Raw genomic sequence first — 25087 nt, 5'->3', positions numbered from 1 at the left:
ACTGGCAACCAGAACTAAAGGGGGTCAACTCTAGTCGATTTTATTACTGAGGTGTAACCTATTTACAAGTCAAGTATATATAGTTACAGCGGGGGCAGGCCCGTAAACGACGGGGCAGAGCAGAGTGGAGCTAACGGGGTTAAACATTAGCCAATTGAATATTACCGACAAGTCAGGTTACGGGGTTAGCGGAATGATAGGCGATAACCCAGAAACAGAAAGGAGGGATAGGCCTGAAGGTGGGCTTGCAGGGCAAGTGAATGTATTGCCCAGCAGAGGCGGGGGTGTGCTAGCGGACATCGGAGCTGTCCGGAAGCCTTCGGGGCTCCATACTTAGGGAGGTGTAGGTAATATATTGAAAAGAGGGGGTGGTGATGTCAGGGACGTGTCTGGGGTGGAGGAGGCCCGGGTGAGATGCCCGACACTTGTCATATCCATCCCCAGCCACCGACTTCCGGTCCCTCCGATCCCTCCGGTCTAACTCCGCTCCTCCCTCACTAACCTTGGAGCTCCCATATTCCGCAATCCTCTCGGTACCCCTCGATGGTCACCACCCCCTCATTTCAATTTATTACCTACGCCTCCCTAAGTACGGAGCCCCAAAGACTTCCGGACAGCTCCGACATCCGCTAGCACACTCCCGTCTCCGCTGGGCAATACACTCGCCTGCCCTGCAGAGCCCACCTTCGGGCCTATCCCTCCTTTCCGTTTCTGGGTTATCGCCTGCCTTTCCGCTAACCCCGCGACCCGACTCGTCGGTAATATTCAGTCAGCTAATGTTTAACCCCGTTAGCTCCACTCCATTCAGCTCCGCCAATTGCGGACCCGTCTTCGCTGTAACCATATATATATCCCACTTGTACATAGGTTACACTCCAGTAATAAAATCAACTAGAGTTACCCCCCTTCGGTTCTGATTGCCAGTCAGTAAGTTAGGGCACGGACATGTCACTAGGCACAGCGCTCTTGGCAGAAGTCACTGAGGCCAAAGCCCTCCACTATGGAGACTCTCCCTCATCTCGAATCTGGTCTCTGACAATACTAGAAGTCTTGCAGGGTGTGGAGCGGGCGTGTGTACTGGTGGGCCTGGCTCAGGAGACAGTCCCTGGCCACTTAGACTGAAGTGGAAAAGGGTGTTATTATTATTAAAAGGGAATACTATGTTACTTACCTGAAGTGGAAAAGGGTGAGAAGAAGGCTACTTCTTCAGTTCCCACTTCAGGTATGTTTATATACATGCGGCTTGGGTCACATGATGGGTGCCACGTCATCCTTGCATACAGCTGTAGTCACCCGGGTGTCCCCATGGGGGATCCCGAGGGCGTCCACTGTGAACACACGAGCTGGATGTAGCGGGGGTCGCCTGAGGCGCCTGGGCTGGGCATGTCGTGAGCACACTGCAGGTGGGTCAATGGTACATTGATACAAGGAAAGGTCGTCCATGTAGAATAAAGAGAAAATAAAGAGAAAGTGAAATAAATGAAGAGGAAGTGAAATGGAGAAAGAAAGAAAGAGGAAGGGGGGAGGAGGTAGGAGAAGACTGGGTGGTGGGGTACCAGGTGAAGTGGGGCCGGGTGGGGCCAGGTCAGGTGGGTGTGCCCTGACAGGTGACCATCGAGGGAAGCAGAGGTGATTGCGGAATATGGGAGCTCCAAGGTTAGTGAAGAAGGAGTGGAGGTAGTCTGGAGAGATCGGAGGTAGTGGAAGTCGATGGCCATAGATGGATATGACACGTACCCAAGATGCAGGTAACCTTATGCTGGACGCAACGATCACAAGGTGGGGGATCATCTCCCACTGTAGATGGTCAGTTACTGGCCACAGGACGCTGTGATCAAGATGATCAGGATGATCAGTAGCACCCTGTGCCCCCGATCAGTCGACCAGGACTACTCACCTTCCCTGTCACTGACTCAGCTGTTTTCCTTTTCTTTTTCTCTTCTTCTTCAGCAGCGAGACGAGCTGCCGCTAGTCGCTCTGCCTCGCAGTGAGCCTCTTCTGCATGACGCAACTCCTCCACACAATCAGCCTCAACCCAGCGCCATCTGTGGCGTTCCTGGCATTTCTGGAGCATGAGCTCCTGCTCATCGCCGGAGTCGTACTGGAGGTCTTCAATCTTCCAGGAAGAGAGGTCCATCGCACGAGCCTTAGGGGGCATCTTGGGTTGCAACAGCAAAGTTAAGTCCTTTTGTTCAGATCGCTGTCGGAATCAAACCCGGCATAGGCCACAGGATTCTCACACACGCATGGGACTTCAAGGGTTCAGTCCCAAGGGGGGATACTGTCACGACCCGGTAATTCCCACGGTCAGGTGACCACTCCCCACACCTTCTCCCTCCTCCGCTTCAACCCCATCAACTCCGCTGCCCACCTGATGCTGCCTGGACAAGCCCGTCATCCCTCCCCGTCACTGCTACCTGTTCCACAGCCTGTCATGGGCCTATGAGTCATTCCTTATTACACTTGTTTTCTTGACAGCTGTGCACAGCCATCCTTCTCCCATGCTCTTTGTTTGTTTTCGTTCCTTCTTAAGGCTGCCTGCAATCTCTGTGAGATCTGGCGACTTATTCCTATTCATTCCATTACACTTAAATACTGGTTGTACACTACCTTGTACTTTAGTTCGAAAATCAACTAGGGTTACCCCCTGTGTTCTCTGTCTGACCCAGTCGCACTCTCTTATTGTCAGGGACGCGTCCAGGGTAGAGGAGGCCCGGGTGAGACGCCCGACACTAGAAGCCTCGCGGGGTGTGGAGCGGGCGTGCGTACTGGCAGGCCCGGCTCAGGAGGCAGTCCCTGGCCACTTAGACTGAAGTGGAAAAGGGTGTTATTATTATTAAAAGGGGATACTATGTTACTTACCTGAAGTGGAAAAGGGTGAGAAGAAGGCTACTTCTTCGGTTCCCACTTCAGGTATGTTTATATACATGCGGCTTAGGTCACATGACGGGTGCCACGTCATCCTCGCATACAGCCGTAGTCACCCGGGTGTCCCCGTGGGGGATCCCGAGGGCGTCTGCTGTGGGTGCGCGAGCTGGACATAGTGGGGGTCGCCCGAGGCGCCTGGGCTGGGCGTGTCGTGAGCGCGCTGCAGGTGGGTCAATGGTACATTGATACAAGGAAAGGTCGTCCGTGTAGAATAAAGAGAAAATAAAGAGAAGGTGAGACAAGTAAAGAGAGAGTGGAATGGAGGAAGAAAGAAAGAAGAAGGGGGAAGGAGGTAGGGGAGGACTGGGTGGCGGGGTACCGGGTGAAGTGGGGCCGGGTGGGGCCGGGTCAGGCGGGTGTGCCCTGACACTTATTAGACGAAATGTTGGACTAGCAATGTTGTCGCTCAGTCCCGTTGTACGTGAACTAGAAATATATAGGAAGTATTCACCTAGCGATGTTGTCGCTGGTGTAAGAATATTAGATACAAGTTGTTAAACACATAAATGAAGGAGAAAACTTAGACTCACCTCAGTCCGCTATGCGTGAACTGAGGAAAAGTCATAAGGTCCAAAAAATGGTGTTTTATAGTCAGGCGCTATCAATGCGCACTGACTTTAGTAACAACTGATCCAAAAAAGGGAAACAAAGTAAATCTTAGCGCTGCAAGACTCAACATCAACAACGTGAGTTGGCCTCAGCGTACGCTTGTATCCCAAGAAATTTAACATCTCTGTCCTCCAAAATATCAGGGCCATGTCAAGTATGAGGTGCAACGCTCATGAACGAGTCGTTGAAGCCGAAACCCCGCTTTGCCACGATTGTCATCCCCACCCTTAACGGGCTGTTATGCTGGAGTAGCGAACCTTAACGGTCACCAACAGCGAGTCACGGTAATGTTTTCCCATGCCCTGACAGATAGAAACAGAAATATAAGCTTGTCTGGAGGATGAGAAGGTTGAACCGATGAAATTGGGCAATAGAGAGACTTTCCTCTGGAAAGTAGGGTCCAATGAGAGTGCTTGGGATGTCACTGTACAAGATAGTATCCTCTGCATGCAACATGATGTGACATGCAAGTGCAAAGCCATCCATGAACAGATGCTTAAAAATGCAACAAAATTGACAAGCGTGATCACTTCTGAACATGTTAAATTGCCTTCCATAACCAGTAGTACTTATGCTGTGCCGGTCGGGTGTAACATGTAACGCTGGGTTGCCGGTTGATGGGTTTGCAAAACTTTTTCCCACGCCTTCACGTGATCCGGTTGTTGGTCGTCGGAGTACAGTACTCCCGCGGGGATTTTGGGGTAAGGGCTGTAAATCAGTGGGAGGAAGACTAGAGCGCGGTGTCTAGAGCGCGATGTCAAACGGGGTTGAGCATCGCACTCAGGTAATCCTCGCCCTTTTATGTCTATCTAACTATACAACAAAGCGAATAACAATGGTGAAACTAGCGCCTCCGACGCTTTGTGCGACTAAGGGTTTGCCACACGGCAACGCTTTGCCTGCAGCTCCGCCTCCCCTTTGTCCTCGTGTGGCATCGGGCTGCCACATCAACAAGGGCACGGATATCCGAATCTCGAATTTAACGCGGATACTGCCAAAGTCTCGTATCCGAGCTCGGATATCACTTCGGATATTTTGTCTCAAATCGCAGTGAATCAATAGTAAACCCAATAGCCAATGGGAAGAGAACCACAGGGTGGGAAAAGTAAAATTCCCACGAATTGTGGACCTGGAAAGTGACCTTGCAAGCAAGGTAATGGGTGCCTGAATATATAAAATGCTGAGCGCGAAGAATGGACAACCCATTCATAACGTCACCAAGGGAAACGAAAGACACAGCTGCAGTGAAGTAGAATCCTCACCCAGCAACACGTGTATTAATGGTGAAGACAGTGCCGAAACAAACACGACACAACAAACAAGCAATCCGTGTCCTTCTCCCATCACTCGTCACGCCATAGGCGGCGCTAAGTATATATGCCGCGAACCAAGCAGAATGCTAGCACCAAAGGTGCTGTTAAGTCCCCTCAGCAGAAACAACGTTCTCCAAACGGATCCGGAGGTACCACAAACGGGCCCGTTTCCCCGCGTAACTCGAAGACTCGAAGACCAAACGCCAAGTCCCGATCAAATAGCGTCTCGCAAACACCGATTCATCATCAACAGCCGCATGCCCCATCCCAGTCTCAACACCAATCTCAACACAACAGTGCCATCCACTCCAAACAAATTACTCCAATGAACTCGACTACACCTCAACGTTTGGTGCCTCCACTGCCAAACGGTGGCGTGACGAAAATGATGTCTCCTGAAGCAAAGCTTGCGTGGAATTTGAAGATCTTACGACGACATGATCCTCTTATATCGCGGATATATGATCAATGTCCATATGGCGTTCTATATACGTTTGCGCATGCGGCAAAGAATACAGAGTCTGAAGCTGGTAAGGGGAAGTATGAAGGGCATTGGGAAAAAACCAATATTGAAGGGACGGTATTTATCATTGAGAGGTACGTGAATTACTTACATGCAACCAATTATCCGTCATGGGTCAGGTTGGTGATGATGCGCGCCCATGATTGCTAGGTCGGCTTTTCCACACTATGGATTTTTCCTGTTAAACCGTGGCGGCACGTCTAGTATCGTGCAGATGTTTCATGAACACGACATGATTGAGGTTGGCACAGATACGAAATTTTTGACATTTCGCCCGGGTTTGTGGAATCGTGCCACAACCCCTTATGACGAACCGTTTACGGAGTGTGTAAAGCCAGAGTTGATATGTTTATGGTTATCCGATGAAGCTGCTGGTCCCCGGTTTGCACGCTTCATGCTTCGGTAGGCCCGCCTCATTCAAATACCTCGTTTGGCTACTCACCTCAGCGTACCAGAGTTAATGAGCGACTGGCGTGGATGGCCGAACATGGTGAAAGCGAAATACCTCCTATGACGCCGTTATCACAGATGGGGGACCTCAGTCCATCCGAATCGAGCTCGAATGCAGATGAATCTCCATCCCCCCGGTATAACAGCGCCCCTACAAAGGAAGCTACAATAAAAAGTCAAGAGTCCCCGTCCCGAAATTCAACGATGATTACAGCAGCTCTAGCCATCGAGCGACCGCTCGACAAGCTGTTTGCATCCCTTGTACCTGGCCCGCCAGCTGCCGGCTCCGCGACACCCGTATCTATTGAGCCACAACCCATTGAAACCGTCATCTCGAGCGACGCAGGGCCTAATCTATCCTTAGAACGTACTGGTGCAACTCAGACTACTTTGGCATCTGAAGCGAATGGCAAAGCCCTCCTAGAGTCACTTTTTCGAAAACCCCCTACCCCTACTAATCCTACCGTTGTCGCTACGCCCCCTTTAGCCGCACACTCACAACCCCGGCCGCTTTCTGGTCTTTCCCTCTTGGATGCCATATTCGCATCTGCTCGGGCTTCCGATGCCACTCAGCCCAGTGCTGTGAACAGCCTGAATAATATTTCTCGGGGCGATCCGCACCAATTGCAGCAAATAGATCGCCCTGTTACGCCCCCACCACGCTTAGCCCTTCACAATGACGTTAACAGCTCCGACGACGATTCGTCTGTGCCAGTCAAGAATAACATTGGTGCGCAAGCGAATGGAGCTCGTTATAAACCCACAGTTGCAGCCAGCACGGGTGATGCTTCTGCTTTCAGCCTTCCTTCCCTATCTCGTAACTATCTCACACCGACGACGCCTGCACATGTTCCACCTAACATTTTGGATCAACCCCAAGCCCCGTCACCCTCTATTATACCTAATCCTCCCCATACGCCCAAGCCTACTGTAATGTCGCGGCGACAGAGAGCCAAAGCCAAGTCTGAGATGAATCAGCGTTCCAAGGGAATACCTTTGGAACTTGAAGGTGCAGTAGAAGGCATTTCATCCGCGATTCGAGAGACGAACACAGGACGAGCCTTCGACAACCTGGATCACGTAGCACAGGAAAACCCATGTCCTGGCGACTGTGTCGAGAAGCATCCGGGGGTCAACCCAGATGCCGCTTCTAGTTGCCTATTGGCGGCGTACGAGAATCATGCGGCGCATTCGTCGTTGCCTTCCACTGCACTCAGCAAACATGATTTTGTCCACAATATCAAGCTGTTACTTCATGTCAGTGTGTGAAGCTTTCTCCTCTCTATTATTAATTCACCCCAGCGTCCGCACGTGTAGGAGGACACAGATTTCGCAGACGATCTCTATTGCCGGTATCAAGCTTTACTAGTACAACAACAGCAGCAACAGCCGTAATATTGACAGCTTCTAAATGAATAAATCACATATCAATCCCTCTTCTACCATGTTTTATTTATTGGTCCGATCCCTGGCACTACCGCCACTTCAAACCGCTTTAGTTCATCTCATGTCTACCAGTTCCATTGTTGTCTCTCTCCTCTGCATCACTCGCACTGTATCTCATCATTATCGCTTGTCGTGGCGCTCAATAGTCTTCTTTTGTGTACTTCCTGCTCCATTCGATTTGACGCGGACTTCTCATCCTGGCCAGAAAAAGATGTAACTAGGAAAACCCCCTTGTTTTCTGTTCTAGCTGGCTGATCGCCTACGTATGCTTTCGTATCGACGAGTCTTGCGTCGCATACTTTGTTGTCGCGTACGGTTTCTTACCCTACCAACTCGGAATAGTTCTGGCTTTTCTGATTGCTTTGTACAATACCTAACCGCTTTGCGTCTCCAATCAAACGCAGCTACAATTTCACTACTTGGATACATTTGCTACAAAATCAGTTCCTGTGAGTTTCTTCAGTACAACATCTTGACCTAGTGTGGTTTCCGATACATATGATGAGCCAGATGGGCCTATTCTTTGCGGTGTTTCTGGTACCAGTGAATAAGGCCCGTGGTCTTTCAAGAAAAGGTGAAGAGTCAGCGAAAATGTCACGAGAGTTGATTACACAACTGACCGAACTGTCATGCCCCGTAACGTCTTCAGGCTTGTCAAGCTGCTTAAGAATGTTCTTGGCCAACACTTTCCCTAGTTCAACACCCATCTGGTCTGAAAGTCAAACTACTTAGTCGGGGGTGCTCTGACACAATGGTAAAGGTGACTTACCAAAGGAATTGATTCCCCAGATAACGCCCTGCACGAAAATCTTGTGCTCATATAGCGCAATCAGCGCTCCTAATACTGGGGTAAGACGCCTGTCTAACATGATCTCATACAAAGACTTACCGAGGATACGAGGAGTTGAGATGGGGAACAAAATCGAATTGCTCGGTCTGTTTCCCTCAAACACCTTACTCCTGATCAACGCCTCAGATGCATTCGCGCCGAGTTCTTTCCTGACTTGTTCTTCTGTTTTGCCGAAAGCAAGCGCCTCAGGCTGAGCGAAGAAATTAGAAAGGAGAATGCGATGGTGGTTGATCGGTAGCGGGTTCAGGGAGGTGGCAGGCGCGATGAAATCAGCCGGAACGAGCTTCGTTCCCTGATGGAGGAGTTGGTAAAAGGAGTGTTGGCCGTTCGTGCCGGCGGCTCCCCAGATGATGGGCTGTGGGGATGCGCGTCACGGTTGGTCGGAGATATGAACAACAAAGATCGTACCCCTGTTTGGTAGCCAACGCGATGTCCATCCTTTGTGACAAATTTGCCATTTGATTCCATATCACCCTATAGAACGTCTCAATGATAGTTTCGCACATGAATGGCTTATTAAATGCCGTACCTGCTGGAAGTAGTCGGCAAATTTGTGCAGATATTGGTCATACGGCAGAAGGGCGTGGGTTTGAGCACCTATGGGGGGAGATCATAAATCAGGGCCTCACCATCGTTGGATGAGATAATGAACGAACGACTCACCGTAAAAGTCGTTGTACCATATTCCAAGCACTGCTAAGATCACCGGAAGGTTTTGTTCAAGGGGCGTTTCTTTGAAATGTAAATCCAACCCATGAGCGCCCTTAAGGAGCTCCTCGAAGTTATCATAGCCGATATAAATTGCAATTGAAAGACCAATGGCGCTCCAGAGACTATAACGGCCACCAACCCAATCCCAAAATCTGAACATATTCTTTTCGGAAATACCGAACTCCGTGACGTCTTTGGTGTTCGTGCTGAGGGCTACGAAATGCTTAGCTACGTGAGACTTGTCTTTTGCCGCTTTTAGGAACCATTCCCGAGCAGAGACAGCATTAGTGATAGTCTCTTGAGTCGTGAAGGTCTTTGAGGCGATAATGAACAGAGTCGTTTCGGGGTCGCAGACCTTGGTCGTCTCCGCGAGGTGGGTTCCGTCAATGTTGGAAACAAAGCGAACGGTCAAATCGCGCTGGGAATAATACTTGAGAGCTTCGGTAACCATTACAGGGCCAAGATCGGATCCACCAATTCCAATGTTTACGATGGTATTAATGCGCTTCCCAGTATAACCCTTCCATTCACCGCTGCGGATAGCGTTCGAGAATTCCTTGATGTGCTGGAGGACATCGCCAACCTCGTCAACGCCAGCCTCTTTGATCTGGAACGACTTGGAGATATCACGGAGTGAAATGTGCAGAACTGCACGATCCTCAGAGGTATTGATGTGTGCGCCACTAAACAGCTCGTCCCGAGCTTTCTCGACTTCGGCCTCACGGACCAATGAGAACAACGTCTCCAAGATGGGTTCTGTGATCAAGTTTTTGGAGAAATCGAGGAAAATGGTCGTCGAGGGGTCATCCGGGTCCGCGTATGTACGAGAGAATTTATCAAATCGGGAGGGATCTTGAGCAAAGAGATCCTTCAGGATGGTTTTCGAATGCTCCGAGTCGTAGATCGACTGGAGCTTCTCCCACGTAGTGTACTCTGGCGCCATCACCCTCAGAAACTATATATATGCGCATGATTGACTACACCTACTCGATGCGAGAGTGCCAGGCATTTTATTCGGTGGTCGAGGTCGGGTGGGATGAAGTTCTTGACCCCGTGTGTTCACATTGTCACGCGCAATCGTCACCTAAAAAGTGGCAGGAACTACGTAATATCGGGAGGTCACGTGGGAAGTAATTCCGATCGATCAAGATTCCCACGTCCCCAACTCAATTGTCCTATGCACAGGGTCCATTCTCTGCCCCCATACAGTTCTATTGCACGGCCTTAGTGTAAATTAGAGTACGCGGTGGGTTTACAGAGCGAGAGCAAATCTCGGCCTTCATCTCAGCCAATAGCAACGTTGAGAGTGAACATGCATGCAGGGTAAGAGTAGCGGGATCTGTGTTCCCAGTTATAAATTCCACGCGAGTGCCGATAATACAATCGAGTGTTGTCCAACCTGTTACCCAAGTAGGGTTTACATAGTGGAACAAGCAGCACCTGTGTGGAATTATTGTCCCGCTTGAACACGGCTGAAAAACAAAAACAGAAAGAATTTCAATCTCGAGGCAGCCCCAAGCTGTCACCCTCACGTAGAGGATAAAGTAGTAAAAAATTGGAAGAATAAAGGTGTATGCTTATAGCAACAGACTAGAAATAAGACCCGACACATAGAGAGTCAGCTATCATGGCACAGTGGTGGCGAGTCGACCATTGCTGTCTCACAACAGATAAGTCCGGAACGCAGTTTTGCTCACTCGGTGCCAATCATCTCTACTCGACCCCTCTCTCTACCGTCCCAAATTGCGCTAAAATTTATGATACTGCAGCAGCGTGCGAAAGACAGAACAGAACGGTCAAGGGTGCTGTGCATGTGGCCCATAAGGTTTTCTTCGTTCCTGTTCGGTCGAAAATCCGAATCGGCGTCCGGTTGTCAACCAAAGAATAGTGTTGATAAGGCCTGAGGCGCTGTACAAGGCGATTGCGAATATCAGCCACCCAGGTCCCACCCCGGGACAAGGACCATTCGTGCCGAACTGCACCAGTCGAATGACACTTATCGGCGTCACCTCAAGAACATACGCTGTATTTGCAGAAGCAAGTTAGGGACGCACAATATCCAGCTTTGAATGTGCAAATTCTCACCAAGAGAATACCACATCATTCCCCATGCCTCCTCCACCGTGTAGGAGGGAAGGATAATGCTGTCGCTTCCCTCCTGTATTTTTGGGTCAGGGTTGTTGAGGGTCCCCAAGAGCACATAACCATATCCCAGTAACGATATGAGTGCTGCAAGCCACATTAATACATAACAGGTGCCGAGTTGGAGCCTGGAGTTTAAAGGATCGCTATGGACTATCCAACACCAAAGCCCAGTGTTCCCATACAAGTTCGATATCACACTGACGGGTGGGACGATGAGGGTAATCAAGAACGTGACCAGGAAAGCAAGCAAACAACATGACACTGTTGCTGGGTTTTCTTCGATCCACTTGACGCGACAATAATATCCAACGACCAGTAGGACTACTAATAACGCCGATATGGCCGTCCCTGTATTGCCAAACTGCTGTAGTACCCCTAAGATTTAATGGCACATGTGTGTGTGGCAGGTCAGAACACCTCCCGATTGTTCCTCGCCCCCATGCGGACGCACCTTGGGCAATGCAGTGTTCCCCACCCTGATCCACTCTGCCTAGAACGGCCCAACGAAGCGAAAGGGCATGGGCAAGGCTCTGAATGACGTCCATGAAGATCCAGAATGCAAAAGCAATGCTGAGAGGACGAAAATGCCGTTTCCAACCTTGCCGATGCCATCGATACTGCGAATAGAAATGGCTGTAAGGTTTGAGATGCAACACAAGATGATCTCTCTTTACCAAGACGAAGCCCAGGAGACAAACGGCGCATCCAGCTGAAATGGCTGCTGTGTACGCAGCGATCTAGGATGAGGGAAACATGCATGGTGAGTCAACCTTGAAAAAGCTGATGATCCTGACGTACACCTAGAGCCACAATAATTGACCTGTTATCCACGAAATAGTATGGAGTGTTAGGTGGCGCTCGCGGGTCGCAGCTCAGGTTGTTTCCGCTCGACATGCTCTTGGAGAGGTGAAGGTGGAGTGTGTTGTTGTCGTTGTTGGACTTGTTGGATTCATTTTATACTCAGTCCGTCGTCGCTCATGAGTGTGGATGCGTCGCAATTTCAAAATTTGACTAAATTGCTTAATGTCACAGCCACGTTTACATAATACACACCGTGCCCCTGTCGGACAAGCGGGCGCTAACTGAAGACCCCGCTACTCTTCCGACGTCATGACATAATGCGCTGTATCTCCAACACCATACAAAACAATTCTAAACGCATGGCTCTTACTACGTTATAAGAGATTCCGTATAAGGCAATTCGCTACCTCAGGCAGCGAACCCACACACAATTTCATGCCAAAGCACCTAGAAGTTCAACGATGTCGAGTAATGGTCACTTTTTTTTTGCAGCGTCAGAGCCGTCGTGTGTCCGCTGTGATCTCAAACGGACCCTCTCAACATCGTCCAAACTCTGAACATTGGGATACTTTCTCCACACTTCAACCTGAAGCGATACCTTTCAATGGCGTGCCACGCCATGCCAATGGTGTGGTGCATTGCTTCTTCAGAGTGGAGGTCCTCCGTTGAGGCACCGAAGCTTTGCCTCCCCTTTCACGCGTCTTTTGTCGCTGGCCATCCTTCCGATGCTGGCAATGGCTTTAGAGCCCTGGCGAGTTCCACATGTTCCAAGGTGCGTACCAACGTTGCTCCATTACCTTGTCTCTCTTCCACCGGTCCTTACTCCCTTCACCAGCCGAACATACCGTCGAATCATGCCGAGCCGGCCTTCCGGCCTTCCGGCCCTCCTCTTAATTGGTTTTTACACGATCCATCTGTCTTCCTCCTCATCCCATGCCACAGCATTCTGACATCCTACACTCAGCCCGGTGAGTTCGAGGATATCGAATACACCATCTGTACGGAAATTCCTTGAACCATAAGCTAACTGCGGACAGTGGTGACATCTTATCTGATTCACTGCAACGATCATCTGGATCCTCGCCATTGACACTCAACTCAACTCAAAAACAACATGTGAGCTAGCGACGACAGTCTCCGAGTGATGCCTAGGTGGATCCCAACTGCTTCAATGAGGGTCACATTAACGTCGAGATCGTAATCCCCCTTAATGTTAACTCTCTGCAAGGGGGTAGCCTTCGCTATCGGTAGTCCTGGCAGTCCCTCCGGGGCCAACGGCGTTGGTCCACATGGCCTCATTCTATTGTGACCACTTCACTTCCCTCGAACTCATCCAACCCATTAGAATTGCGCAAGAACCACAGTTTGCTGACATGATGTCTCCAATGTCCGTGTTGTTCTCGACCACTTCATCACAAGGTGTGCTGATCTGAACTCGTTGCAAATCAATCTATCACTATATGTCAAAACGTTCGTTTCTCACCCCCGCTCAGCTTAAGCGTTGACAAAATCAACTTCACAATACTCTATAACTGAACGATTTCGAAATCCGTCAAATTATACGTTTCACGAGATTCTCCGCTCACGTTCAATAGCCTACACCCCAACGGCCAGCATCAGTCCTGCACAGAGACCGTTCATTCCGATAGCCACTCCGAACTTGAACCACCTAGCGCTCGCACACCTCCCGCAGAGACCAACAGTGGTTACCACAACGACATCTTTGCTCTTGCGTTCATCTGTCAGACTCGTTACATTAGTTCAGGCACAACGCTCTGAGCAGTGAGGATGCCTCTAGACATATATCGGCACGTCACTCGGGTGGTACATGTGCGGTGCCTTGAGAGCTGGTAGGCGCTTCCCCGAGTCGATGAATGGAGCCTCGGATGGAGGAGCCCGGGATCACTCTAGACGCTAAGGGACAGTCAAACCCACTGTCAATTGGGATGGGACGAGGGGACGTGCAATCATGAAGACATGGATGTGCAAGGCATTGTTGTTGTCATGCTCGGCAACGCTTTGGTTGTTGCTCTAAATGATTAGACACAGCATGGAGAGACGTGGTAATCTCTCCAATGCGTGAGCGTGCATTCTACACGTCCCTGCTGTTCGGCGCGTACGCGCTGAATATTCACCGCAAAGGAGTAACATGGACGTATGGCTGCCGAGACACATGCAGAAGACTCATTGACCATAATTGGAAGCATTGGTAAGCTGAGACACCAGGAGCACGAAAGAAGAGGAGGGTGAAACTCGGAGGTGAAGAGGGGGGGATATGGCAAAGGCCCAATGATAATGGCCGATTGATGCAAATCCATGAAGTAACTTACAAAATAATCAGCTTCCTAGATGTCCAGGGACCATAGCTATTTACTAATGGAAATGATAAGAGATCGGATGGAGTTTGAGCTGTGTGTCAAAACCTCAAGACACTCGCCATAATTCTGGATGCCGGTGCGTAAAGCATTTCCCTGAGGTGGCAGTCTCAGTATCATACAGACGCGTCGCCCTGACCTTCCCGGAAGGACCAGCCTTCCCCCACAAACCCCCAGGCAATCTTTGCCCGCGAAAGCTACGGGGGTTCCACCAAAAAAAATAAAAAATAAAAAAAGGGAAAGGGGGTTTGACTCACACTGTAAATTCATCCTCGATCGACAAGTGGGTCAAGCACGCGCGACCCCCTGATCAGTGTTAAGGCAGTGAAACTGGCAACACACTTGACTCCCGAAATGGAAACCGTAAATGTAATTGCAATTAGTCCCCAATGATAAAAGCACGCCCAGTCTGCAGGGCTGCATCGCCGCACTTTCTCGTACACCTCAACCAACGAGATTTGGCGACCTCAATTCCATGACCTATGACCATATGACCGTATCCGAAGGAGTTGGGCGCGCAATTTCGTCCCACAACCTTGCTGCCTTTGCAAGCGCCGATGAGCCCGTAGCATGGCCCCTAAAGTTCTTCTGCGACTGCATCACCAACGATCGTGCCGACCTTCAAAAATTCCTGTCTTCAGACGTACTTCTAGTTCGACTCTGCAGAGCTCAGGTGTGTGTCCTTGCGCGATCTGTGATGTTTCTCGTGTTGACGGGCCCCTAAAAAGACCCACGAATATATTGTTATGCTCATGGGCACTGCCGGTCTAGAGTACCTAGGCGGGAAAAACGTATGGATTCGATGCGAACGACGTCCAACCCTCATACGCCTTGCATCACTCCCGTTTCAGGACCCTCGCGCCTCCGACACCTTGACGGTATCGTTCCACGAAGCCAAACTTTCCCCGGATCAACACGTTCGATCCATCGTCACTCGAGGGTTGAAACTTGGCAACGTCGTCGACCTTTGGCGTATAATTGAGCGAGAGTCGCCGTTATACCGCCTGTTCTCTCTCAACTGCTGGTGGTTTGCGTCAGTCATTTGGCAAAACCTTGCACAGTTGTTCCCGGGAGAGCCCCCAATAATCACCCATCAGAATCTATTGAAGAGGGTGATTAAATTTGTGGGACCAGATACCGAACGCCAGACGGAGGCCGTCACTCGCATGTTTATCGCGAAGACAGGGATTTTATTGGATCCAACAACACCGCAGACCCCAACTCGTTCAGAAAGTGAGATTATTTATTCCATCTGGCTGAATACTCAAGTGACACCATTGTGCGGCCCCTCTAGGGCGGCTTCGTTTCCGACCCACACCTTCACGGTCCGTGTCACTGGAGTCATCCCAAACTTCCGACCCTCCAACCCTGCCATCATCTATGTTCGAGTCCCCCCTAGAGGAATGTTTTCAAATAGGAGATATACCCGAGTCGCCTAAACACTGGCATTCTCATCTGTCTCTTGCATTGGAATCATCTGGTAGGAATGAATGATAAGAGTCATCTTTTGGCAAAAAATCGCTCATTTCACAAACAACCACAGACCTTGAGACCAAGATCGTGTTCTTGGTCACATACAGAGCTTTTGCAAATGGCATGGCTGTGTTGGACGCCCTCAAGATCGCCTCGCGTTCCAACACTCACTCTCTACTGCCGTGAGTACCTTCCAGATGTTATGTCGTCCGTTTCTCAGCCTTCCCTTTAGGGCTATCCAGATAGCTAAGCTCTGGTCAATGGATGCTTTCAAGGATCGTCACGTTGAAGCTCCCGTCAGAGAGTGGGTGGTCCGCAAGAGTTCAGCCTTGGCCGCAGATGCCCGGCACATGCTTGTAGACCCAGTATTTCTAAACTATCCTACCCTTGGGCACCCACGTCACAGGCATGCACCGGTATATACACATCCCTCTTCTATTCTTGTGGACCCGGACAAGTTGCGTTCTCGAAGGAGCGGCGAGGTGCAGAAAGTCATTGCAGCGTTGCGTCAACGGGAGATGGACATGAGGGAAAGGCTTCTTCCCCTAACTATCATGGAGTGGCTTGAGTGGGTGTATTCACCCCACGCTAGGGAATGGTCTCGTGAACCCGGGCCTCAGCTCTTCAATACGTCCGAAGAGGTATAGCCAAACTCCCATTTTCTGTGTTCAGCGCTGATGATTTTGTATTAGATATATTACTGGGTCCTGAACACCATCCTCTGCGAGGATTTCGAGGAGCGGAAAGAATGGTATAGATGTTTCTTGGAATTAGCGGATGTACGTTACGATGTGGCTTTGTGTTGGCCCTTCCCTGACGATCATCGCTCTAGCGCTGTCAGCGGGATGGAAATTATGCTTGTATGTGCGCAATCGTGCAAGCCCTGGATTCCGACCATATCCGTGGCCTGAAATCCACGGTGAAGGACACAGAAGGGAAGTCCCGAGTCCTCTTCCAGGAGTCGGAGTCTCTCGGGCGTATTGAGGAATCGAAGAGATTCGACATCGCGGGTCCACGCCTTTACCCACTCGGTAAGTAGTTCCATCTCATTTCCCTGCCTTTATCTTTACACCTTGAGTTATTAGATGCCCTCCGTGATCATTTACGCGATTCATTCGAAGCTGCATCATCAGATGAGAATGGGAGGGTGAGGTGGTCGGCATGTCGCGATTTATTCGCAAAGCTTATCCGCATCAACGCCACGGGAGCGGCAACACGATCTTCATCAGATCCTATGGGTGTGTTCCTTGACAAGCAAATCAAGGAGGGCTCAAGAGATCGAGCTTCAATCGCCGAACGAGCGGCAAGACTGATGAATATCGATGAAGTCCAGTGTCGCGCATGGTGGAGCGCGAAAGCGTTTTGATTATTTCTTCGGGCTTTGTTCTCTGGTTTGTTTTTTCGGGCAGGTTGCTTCGTCTTTTGGGGCTATTGAGTCTTTTTCAACTACTCGTTTTGAAACCAGATTGTACCTTGTATTTCAGCGTGACCCACGATACCGACACATGCATTCCATGTTACGTGAAGGTGTACCGAGGGTTGTTAGGGTGTGGCAGGGGTACCTATTCGGAAAGAAAGGATAAACATTGTTGGTTGAGCAAGACATGATTGACGACGTACCGGTACGAACTTGCCTAGTATCTTTCTCCGATATTATACCTCCTTTGTCTTGTTCCCACGCAACGCTGCAGCGTTTCACGCGTAGCCGCGCGTACCACATATATGTTCGATGTTATGAGCATCATCTGTCCCCCATGATCCGAGTGTCCCCGCTGAGTGCTCTATACCAACAGTTCTCTCAACGAGAGTATGAGACTTGCGATCTCCCAGATTCAATATTGATGTGTCATATGAGGCCCTGGCAGGGGCTTTTCGATCGCTTGCAATGTTCTTCTCGCCTACTACCCCACCTATTTCGTTCTTGGCCAAGCTTGTTTAAGCTTGACCTGAGTATATATTCCTTGCACGAGGCCAGAATTGCATGATGCTGGGTGTACGATGTTAGGAGCCTGCGGTACGTCGTCTCATCGCTAGATGATGCACTACCGCAGGATCCGACGTTCTGTGTTTATAGAGAAAAGGCGAGGACGCTTTGGAGGCGCTGAAAATACAAGGGAGGAAGCGGCTACGTGTAGGACAAAGGGGCGGGTGGAGCGTAGGTTGGATAGCGGAGGGGCGGTTTGGGCGGATGCGACTCCTTCAACGTACGAGTCTGCATATCTATGACAGAGCCAAAGAGATTGTGAATTTGATGCGACTGGCGCGTGATACAGACAACAACACACAAAGCCCGCCACCCGGCGGCTGGCAGAGTCGCATCTAGTTTGTCAAATCAGGCAAGTCATCCGTATCAGCGGATGGGTCTTCTGATGCTCTTTAGACTCCATCCCTCCTGTGTTGAACCGAAGCCTAGTGGCGTAATAATCGCCCACCGACAAATCCAGCGGTCCATAGCACTACAATTTTCCTCAAGCTATTGTAACGTTCATGATGGCATGCAGATTATATTAGAATTCATGATATTACACATCCAGCGAGGGTGGTGCACTGCCGTTCCTGTCAGGCTCAGAGTGGTTGAATTCAGAAGTTCTCCTTCGTTCCTTTTCAGTTGCAAATCCGAAGCGGCGTCCTGTCGTCAGCCAAAGACCAGTGTTGATGAGGCCCGATGCGCTATACACGGCCATCGCAAAAATTATCCATCCGGGTCCTACTCTACGGCATGGACCCTTTGAACCGAATTGCACGAATCGAATGATGCTAATTGGCGCCACCTCAATAACATATGCTAGGATTGGTGAATTAATTAGGGGATTATAATATCCACCGTTAAATAGGAGATATCCTACCAAGAGAGTACCACATCATCCTCCAGGCTTCTTCCACTGAATAAACAGGTACATGACTGAAATGTCCTGTTTCCTGTCTTGCCGCGCCGGCGCGACGGAGGGTGCCTATGAGAACCCAACCATATCCCAGAATTGATGTGAGCGCCGCAAGCCACATCAGCGCATAGCACGCGCCGATCTGTAGCCTGGCATTCGTGGGGCTATGGTGGGCTATCCAACACCAAAGCCCAGTATTCCCATAGAGGTTGTGTATCAGGGATGACGGTGGAACGATCAGGACGATCAGGAATGCAGGGAATAGCAGAAGTAGACAACAAGAGACTGTCTTCGGATGATGCACGATCCACCCGGCGTGGAAATAATATGCAACGACCAGTAAAGCCACCAAAAATGCTGAAAGAGCCGTTCCTGCATCACCAAATTGCTGAAGGACCCCTGGGTGCCATGCCGGGGTCATGAAATCTTCGAGCTATCCACAATCATACACACCTTGAGCGTCACAGTATCCTCCATCTTGGCTCACATCCCCAGACACAGCCCATTTGAATGATAGGGCAGAAGAAACACCCTGGATAGCATCCATTGAAATCCAGTAGACAAATACGAGGCCTAGAGGGGTGAAATGACGTTTCCACCCCAATCGATGCCATCGACACTAAGAATAGAAAGCTACTGAGGATTCTACAGCAGCATATACCAAGTGTTCAGCCTTACCAATACGAAGCACAGTAGGCAAACCGCGCATGTGGCCGAAATGGTCCCGATAAATGCGGCGATCTGGAACAGCAAGTGAGTGATCACTGAACCGGACTAGAGGACTGGGAGCTTGACGAACACCGAGCATCACCCTCATCGATCCATTGTCGTGATAGTCGTAGGGGGTATTGGGGGGTGCGAGCGGATTGCAAACGTCTCCTTTATTCCCCATGGTATCCAGGCTCTCGAAGAGAAGGAACAGATATCAAGGGCGCGTGGGGGAAGAGGTATCTTGGAGCCGTGAACCCCCTTAAATGTGGTACCTTGTCCCCAGCAAGGCGCGAGACCATGTCCCTTTAGGGCTGTGGTACTAGGCGTTGTTCACCCAAACGGAAACCTGTGCAGTCTGTGAAAGGGAATTGTTTTATTATGACACGGACAAATTCAAATAAATACGTACGGAGATCATTGGAGAATTGACTGTGCGATCCACGTCTGCCGATGTAAAACCGCTCTGACCTGTGCTGATAGAAGATCTGCGTAAAGTTTTCATAATCTCACTAGAACGGGGGTTCGTGCGGAAATCCAATGTATTGAGGCTGTTCCCAAGGGTTTTGGCACAAATTTTCAATTGCTCAGCGCCGCGCGCGCACCGCGAATGCAGAAGTTGTTATTTCGTATGGCAAGATCGGATCCTCTGGAGGGTGGCCAAGACAATGGTCGCCCCGCGGAGATACACACGACTTCATATAATCATACCCACGGTGGCTCAGTTGGTCATTAGACGTAGGACCGCGTAGGCCTTCTCCTTCGGCGTGGGGGGAATAACCCACACGTCAAAGGCTCTTACGTGCGGTTTCAGACTTCAGAGGCAAAGAGCGTTTCCTTGTAAGATGATGAATGAAGGTCTGCCACATATAGACAAGTACATCCCAGCGCTCATTGTGCCTGAGCAGCCAATTGGACGGCTGCATGTGTTATCATATTATCATAATCCAAGCTGAACAGCCGGGACGTTGGAAATTATACGATATGCAAAGTGAATCAGTTCATGCAGGGGCCCCATCGGCCATTGGAATACGACGATTAATTTCAGGCGCGCGTCACGGCTCAAACCGCTTGAGATTATTATGCCGGGGGGGGGGGGGTCAATTTTACTTAGAAGTCGTCAGGACATGCGCTATCATGCCATGAGGGATTTGTGCGTAGTGTAATCAAGGGACAACCAGGTCAAATTGCCTGCTATTCGGCCCAGCCTGGCTTCGGTAGAGCTAAAGGAGATCACGAATGTGATATAACTGACGCGCAATGCTAGAGGACAACACATGGGCCCCGCACCCCCCAGGCTAACGCGAGTGCACCCCATGGGTAGAGCAGCCCACAAGAATACAATCATGGGGACGTGTCGGTCGACACATCTTAATCCGATTAGGCATCTATTGAGGCTCTTGGAACTCAAGTGGCGCTTGTGTAGAACCGAGGGTTGCTCACTATCGGGCGCAAGCGGGGATGGAAAAAGATTCAGGCCCACCGTGCCACGCTGATTCGTGACGATACAGGCACGAAGGATCCTTTCGTGCACACTGTCAGCAGTCTTCATCAATCAATGCGGGAATCATGATTACGAGAAATTGCCACCAAATTGCTGCGCTCAGACAGTTATGAGATCCCGGCATGCAGATCTCACCGAGGGGTCCTTCACAAAAGCGATTCCTTGTATGTGACAGGAGTCACCTTAAAGCTGGCACCTGTGCAGGCAGTCGTCGAAGGGTGCTATGTCGTTCGCGACTAAATTTAAATGCCCCACCCAGCACGTTCCGCAACGCTCACGTGCATGCGAAAAGAAAATGTAAAATACGATTCCAAAAGCAACCAGAGTATTTAAATTGTAAATATGAGTCTAAGCAATGACTATCGTTCGTAACCACGACCCCCAACCACCCAACCACCCAACCACCCCCTGACCCAACGCCCAACCAATTCAAAATTGTATAGACACATAAACACACAACTGCCCAACCCGACCCATCCCAACCCCCTAACCCAACCCCCTAACCCAACCCCCCAACCCCCCAACCCACCTAACACCCAAACCCCCTACCCAATGCCCAACCGATTCAAAATTGAATAAACACACAACCACAAACACACAACCACAACCACCCGACCCAACCACCCGACCCAACCTCCCAACCCCCGGCCCAACAGCAGCAACAACAACGGCAAAAAAGAAACAACAACTCTGAATCGAACAGGAATCATCATCCCTAAAGCAAGATGGACCGACCAAGGCTCGGTCTTAACCATTAGGGTAAAGAACCACCGATATCGGCTGCCGTTGAAATTATAATTATAAATATGTAATATGTATTATCACAGAATCACAGACGATACAAATTGTGAGAAACCGGAATCAGTGACATACAGAAAATAAACAATTTCTTCTCCGAAAAAAAAGAAGCACGTGGCCATTCACGTGCTCTTTGTGGAACGCGCTGGGTGGGGCATTTAGGTTAGCTGTCGTTCGCGGCTGGCTCACGGATCCAAACGTTCTGGTCACGAGCTCAAACCATACATTTGTCGGAAAATCCCGTATTGCGGCATCCCAATCACAACCCATATCCTGGCTAGAACTTCACCAATGCTTTGGTCATGCATTATCATTTGAACACCTGGGAAACATTTCATGGCGTTATATTACAACAACTATCCAACAGCTGATGAAAATACATAGGCCAGATGTGGTACCACTTTATGTGTTATATGAGATAGGTTTTTGACGGTTTTGATGCTGTGGGTAGGGGTGCCGAAGTTCATAAAGGACCGGTTCGAACCAGTCCCGGACCAGGGACCGAACCATAGTGGGACTGAACCATGGTTCGGTTCGGGCTTGGTCCTGTGTCAGGGACAGCTCCGAAAGTGGCAAGGTCCCTGCGTGCGGGACTTGGTGGGACGAGTAGCAGCTGTGTGTAGCGGCGATCCCGTCGCAGGGTGAGTGTCCCCGACCACTTAGTCTGAAGTGGGAAGTTGGTGATTATCATTAAAAGGGGAAAGCTACGGTACTTACCTGAAGTGGGAAGTTGAGAAGAAGGCTGCTTCTTCTGTTCCCACCCCAGGCACTATTATATACATGCGGCCAGGGTCACGTGGAGGAAGCCACATCATCTCCGCACACAGCCGCGCCTCCCTGGGTGTCTCCGCAGGAGATCCCGGAGGTGGCCGCTCAGTAGGCAGGAGTGTGCGCGGCGCGTGCGGCGATCAGGGGGGCGGGGTCAGGTATGTAGTAGTACATGGAGAAAGGGAAATCGACTGTAGAATAGAAATAGAGATAGAGATAGAGAAAAGGGGGAAAATGGGGGAGGGGAGACAGGGAGTGATAATGGGGTAGTGCGGTACGGCGCGGGGTGCAGCGTGGGGTCAGGCAGGTGTGCCCTGACATCCTGTGGCGGTTCAGTTCTGGTCGTCTAGGTTGAGAGGAAAATCCGAACCGGTCCCAAACCGAACCGGACTGCAGGACCACTGAAGATTTCAATCTTATATTGTGTACATATAAGCTGCAGAAGCATTAATAAAATATTTCATTTGCAATTTTACAGTGTTGAGTTTACACTCGGGGTTGGTGTCAGAGTACCGAGCTTGTCACGGCCGTGCATTCCGGCCTGTTCCCCGCCCATCCTGATGCTGCCCGAGCCCGTTACTGCTATGCAAGCATGAGCACGAGCCCCGACCTCAGCCCTATCCTCCATGAGGACTCCCTGCTCACTCCCCCGCTTGCCCCTAGGCTCCCCTGCACCTGGCCGACTCCCCCACAGCCACACCAACCTTCCTGCCCCGAGTCTGCCTCCAGCACTGTGCCCAGTGCGACTCCTCTACCCTGCCCACTTGGCCCCTACAGGGCCGCTACCATCCCCGCACCCGACTCCGGCCCAACTCCGAGTCCAGCACCGCTATGATACCATCGCCGCTATCGCAGCCCTATGCTCCTTCCTTTATTTATCTGTTATTGTTTGTTTTGACCCTCGGTCATTGCCGGCCACTGTGCGGCCAACCCCGCTCCTTATTCTTGTTTGCTTCCGGACCCTTCGGCCTTCGGCCCGGGTCCGCCTCCATTCATTCTTCCTCCCTATATATATCCTGTATGTTACTTTATTGTACCTTAGCTCTAATATCGATGTGACCATGACCCCTAAGTCCTGACTCCAACAAGGCAACCCCAGTGAGTCCAAAATGAGGGCCAAGAGACAGCTAGGGGGCACAGCACTCCCTTTAGAGTTGCTGAGGCCAAATGCCCTACCCCCGGGCCTTGTTCGCGGCATCACAGCCATCGCGGCCTATAGCAGCCTGCAACGGCGACCTTCGGTGCCGACCCCGGACCAGTGTCTAACAGAGCTGCTCGGTATCTAAGTTGAGGAATCCGGAGCTCTCGCTGGAGCTGAGACCGAAAGGGAGAGGGTCGGTTTCAATGGGGGAACCCAATAGAGCAGGTTGTGATGGAGATTCCAGCTGAGCAGCAAGGGGGAAAATGAGAGAAGAAAGTTACCCTCCCCGCTTGCTACTCAGGAAATGATAAGGTCAGGGTACTCGGCAATGCAGGGCCGCTTTACAAGAGGGAATATATTACATGTCCGTGTCAGTCCGGGGATAGTGATCAGGCAGTGCTGGTCTGGAGTTGATGTGTCATCAGTCATGAGTAAACAGTCCAGACCCGGTTGTACCCTGACAGTTGGCCGAGAAATCGCTATACAACTTTGCCATCACAACTTGTTAAATCCTACTAATGGAGACACTCTCTGGTGGTGAAAGTGGGTGGCACACGGACCCTGAAAACCCAATGCTGGGTCCGGATGGTAATTTGCGTGATGCTGCTGATAAACCGGATCAATTTGTTTATAGCCCTTCAGACATCCAACCCCATTGCCCCCCCAATTCTGAAGGCTACAACCCAAATGATGATTTGCCAACTATTCATCGCACTCCTAGGCCCAAGCAGATTGTGAAGCAAATCATGCGCGAAAATCCAATTGAGGCATTGGAACGGCAAAAACTCACCGCAAGGAACAAAAATAAAAGGGCAACCAAGCTTCTTCCTACTGAAATGTCCAGGGAATCCTCAGTATCAGATGGAGAAGTAGCCAAAGAACAAGTCATTTTGAAGAAGCACAACAAGCATGGCCATGGGAGGAAAAAACGAGCTCGAACTGACGATGCAGCAAAGATTCCGGCACCCATGTCTGGGTCTGAAAATGAGGTGGATCGGGACAGTGATGATGAGATTGCACCTGGGGCCAATGAAGATCCAGAGGAGTTTGCCCATGGAGATGCATGTGCTGCCAAAGCCATTAAGTTATCTCGGAAAGCATGGTGGCTGCAAGACCTCGAAACTGTGTTTACTGAGGTCATCCAGGATGGGCAAGAGAGCTATCGGGTATGTCGAGTATGCCAGTAAGTCTCAATATCTGTCAGAGACCAGATTCGAGACGAAGGAATGTCTCCATAACGGAGGGCTTCGGCCTCAGCGACTTCTGCCAAGAGCGCTGTGCCTAGTGACACGTCTGTGCCCTAACTTACTGACTGGCAATTAGAACCTAGGGGGTAACTCTAGTTGATTTTTCTACTGGGGTGTAACCTATGTACAAGTTGGGATATATATATGGTTACAGCAGAGACGGGTCCGCAATTGGCGGAGCTGAATGGAGCGGAGCTAACGGGGTTTAAACATTAGCCGACTGAATATTACTGACGAGTCGGTTCACGGGGTTAGCGGAAAGGCAGGCGATAACCCAGAAACGGAAAGGAGGGATAGGCCCAAAGGTGGGCTCTGCAGGGCATGCGAGTGTATTGCCCAGCGGAGGCGGGGGTGCGCTAGCGGACGTTGGAGCTGTCCGGAAGTCTTCGGGGCTCCGTACTTAGGGAGGCGTAGG

General features: G+C 50.4%; 5 protein-coding genes across 5 annotated transcripts; 2 read left to right on the top strand and 3 right to left on the bottom strand.

The window, feature by feature from the left end:
* Window positions 1–7785: 7785 nt before the first annotated feature.
* Window positions 7786–9773, bottom strand: EI90DRAFT_2931293 (glucose-6-phosphate isomerase; the record flags this gene model as incomplete). The annotated part of the gene is made up of 7 exons (XM_039055051.1): window positions 7786–7830; window positions 7890–7981; window positions 8039–8107; window positions 8159–8474; window positions 8528–8593; window positions 8649–8716; window positions 8783–9773. The coding sequence occupies 7 exons, from the start codon at window positions 9771–9773 to the stop codon at window positions 7786–7788; spliced, it is 1647 nt and encodes a 548-aa protein (XP_038912590.1).
* A 546-nt stretch (window positions 9774–10319) lies between these two features.
* EI90DRAFT_3072155 (uncharacterized protein) lies at window positions 10320–11897 on the bottom strand. Its single transcript, XM_039061355.1, is given in 6 exon segments — window positions 10320–10382; window positions 10509–10567; window positions 10579–10853; window positions 10916–11350; window positions 11427–11593; window positions 11730–11897. The coding sequence occupies 3 exon segments, from the start codon at window positions 11518–11520 to the stop codon at window positions 10627–10629; spliced, it is 756 nt and encodes a 251-aa protein (XP_038912589.1). The 5' UTR covers window positions 11521–11593; window positions 11730–11897; the 3' UTR covers window positions 10320–10382; window positions 10509–10567; window positions 10579–10626.
* Window positions 11898–14521: 2624 nt separating this feature from the next.
* On the top strand, window positions 14522–17109 carry EI90DRAFT_3072143 (uncharacterized protein). The gene is made up of 9 exons (XM_039061354.1): window positions 14522–14824; window positions 14880–15384; window positions 15446–15631; window positions 15695–15806; window positions 15857–16265; window positions 16317–16403; window positions 16457–16655; window positions 16710–17026; window positions 17089–17109. Exons 1-8 carry the CDS (start codon window positions 14627–14629, stop codon window positions 16988–16990), a joined length of 1977 nt encoding a protein of 658 aa, XP_038912588.1. The 5' UTR covers window positions 14522–14626; the 3' UTR covers window positions 16991–17026; window positions 17089–17109.
* A 768-nt stretch (window positions 17110–17877) lies between these two features.
* EI90DRAFT_2031688 (uncharacterized protein) lies at window positions 17878–19572 on the bottom strand. Its single transcript, XM_039052459.1, has 5 exons — window positions 19306–19572; window positions 19185–19247; window positions 18960–19125; window positions 18471–18905; window positions 17878–18409 (listed from the first exon to the last, which is right to left on the bottom strand). The coding sequence occupies exons 1-5, from the start codon at window positions 19396–19398 to the stop codon at window positions 18147–18149; spliced, it is 1020 nt and encodes a 339-aa protein (XP_038912587.1). The 5' UTR covers window positions 19399–19572; the 3' UTR covers window positions 17878–18146.
* A 4371-nt stretch (window positions 19573–23943) lies between these two features.
* Window positions 23944–24663, top strand: EI90DRAFT_3128423 (uncharacterized protein; the record flags this gene model as incomplete). The annotated part of the gene is made up of 2 exons (XM_039064092.1): window positions 23944–24591; window positions 24637–24663. The coding sequence occupies 2 exons, from the start codon at window positions 23944–23946 to the stop codon at window positions 24661–24663; spliced, it is 675 nt and encodes a 224-aa protein (XP_038912586.1).
* Window positions 24664–25087: the final 424 nt, after the last annotated feature.

Source organism: Cantharellus anzutake (assembly GCF_015039405.1).
Source record: "Cantharellus anzutake strain C23 chromosome Unknown EI90scaffold_49, whole genome shotgun sequence".
In the NCBI taxonomy this organism is placed as follows: Eukaryota; Fungi; Basidiomycota; class Agaricomycetes; order Cantharellales; family Hydnaceae; genus Cantharellus; species Cantharellus anzutake.
The sequence above is the reverse complement of the archived record's forward strand: the minus strand, read 5'-3'. Positions and strand labels throughout refer to the sequence as shown.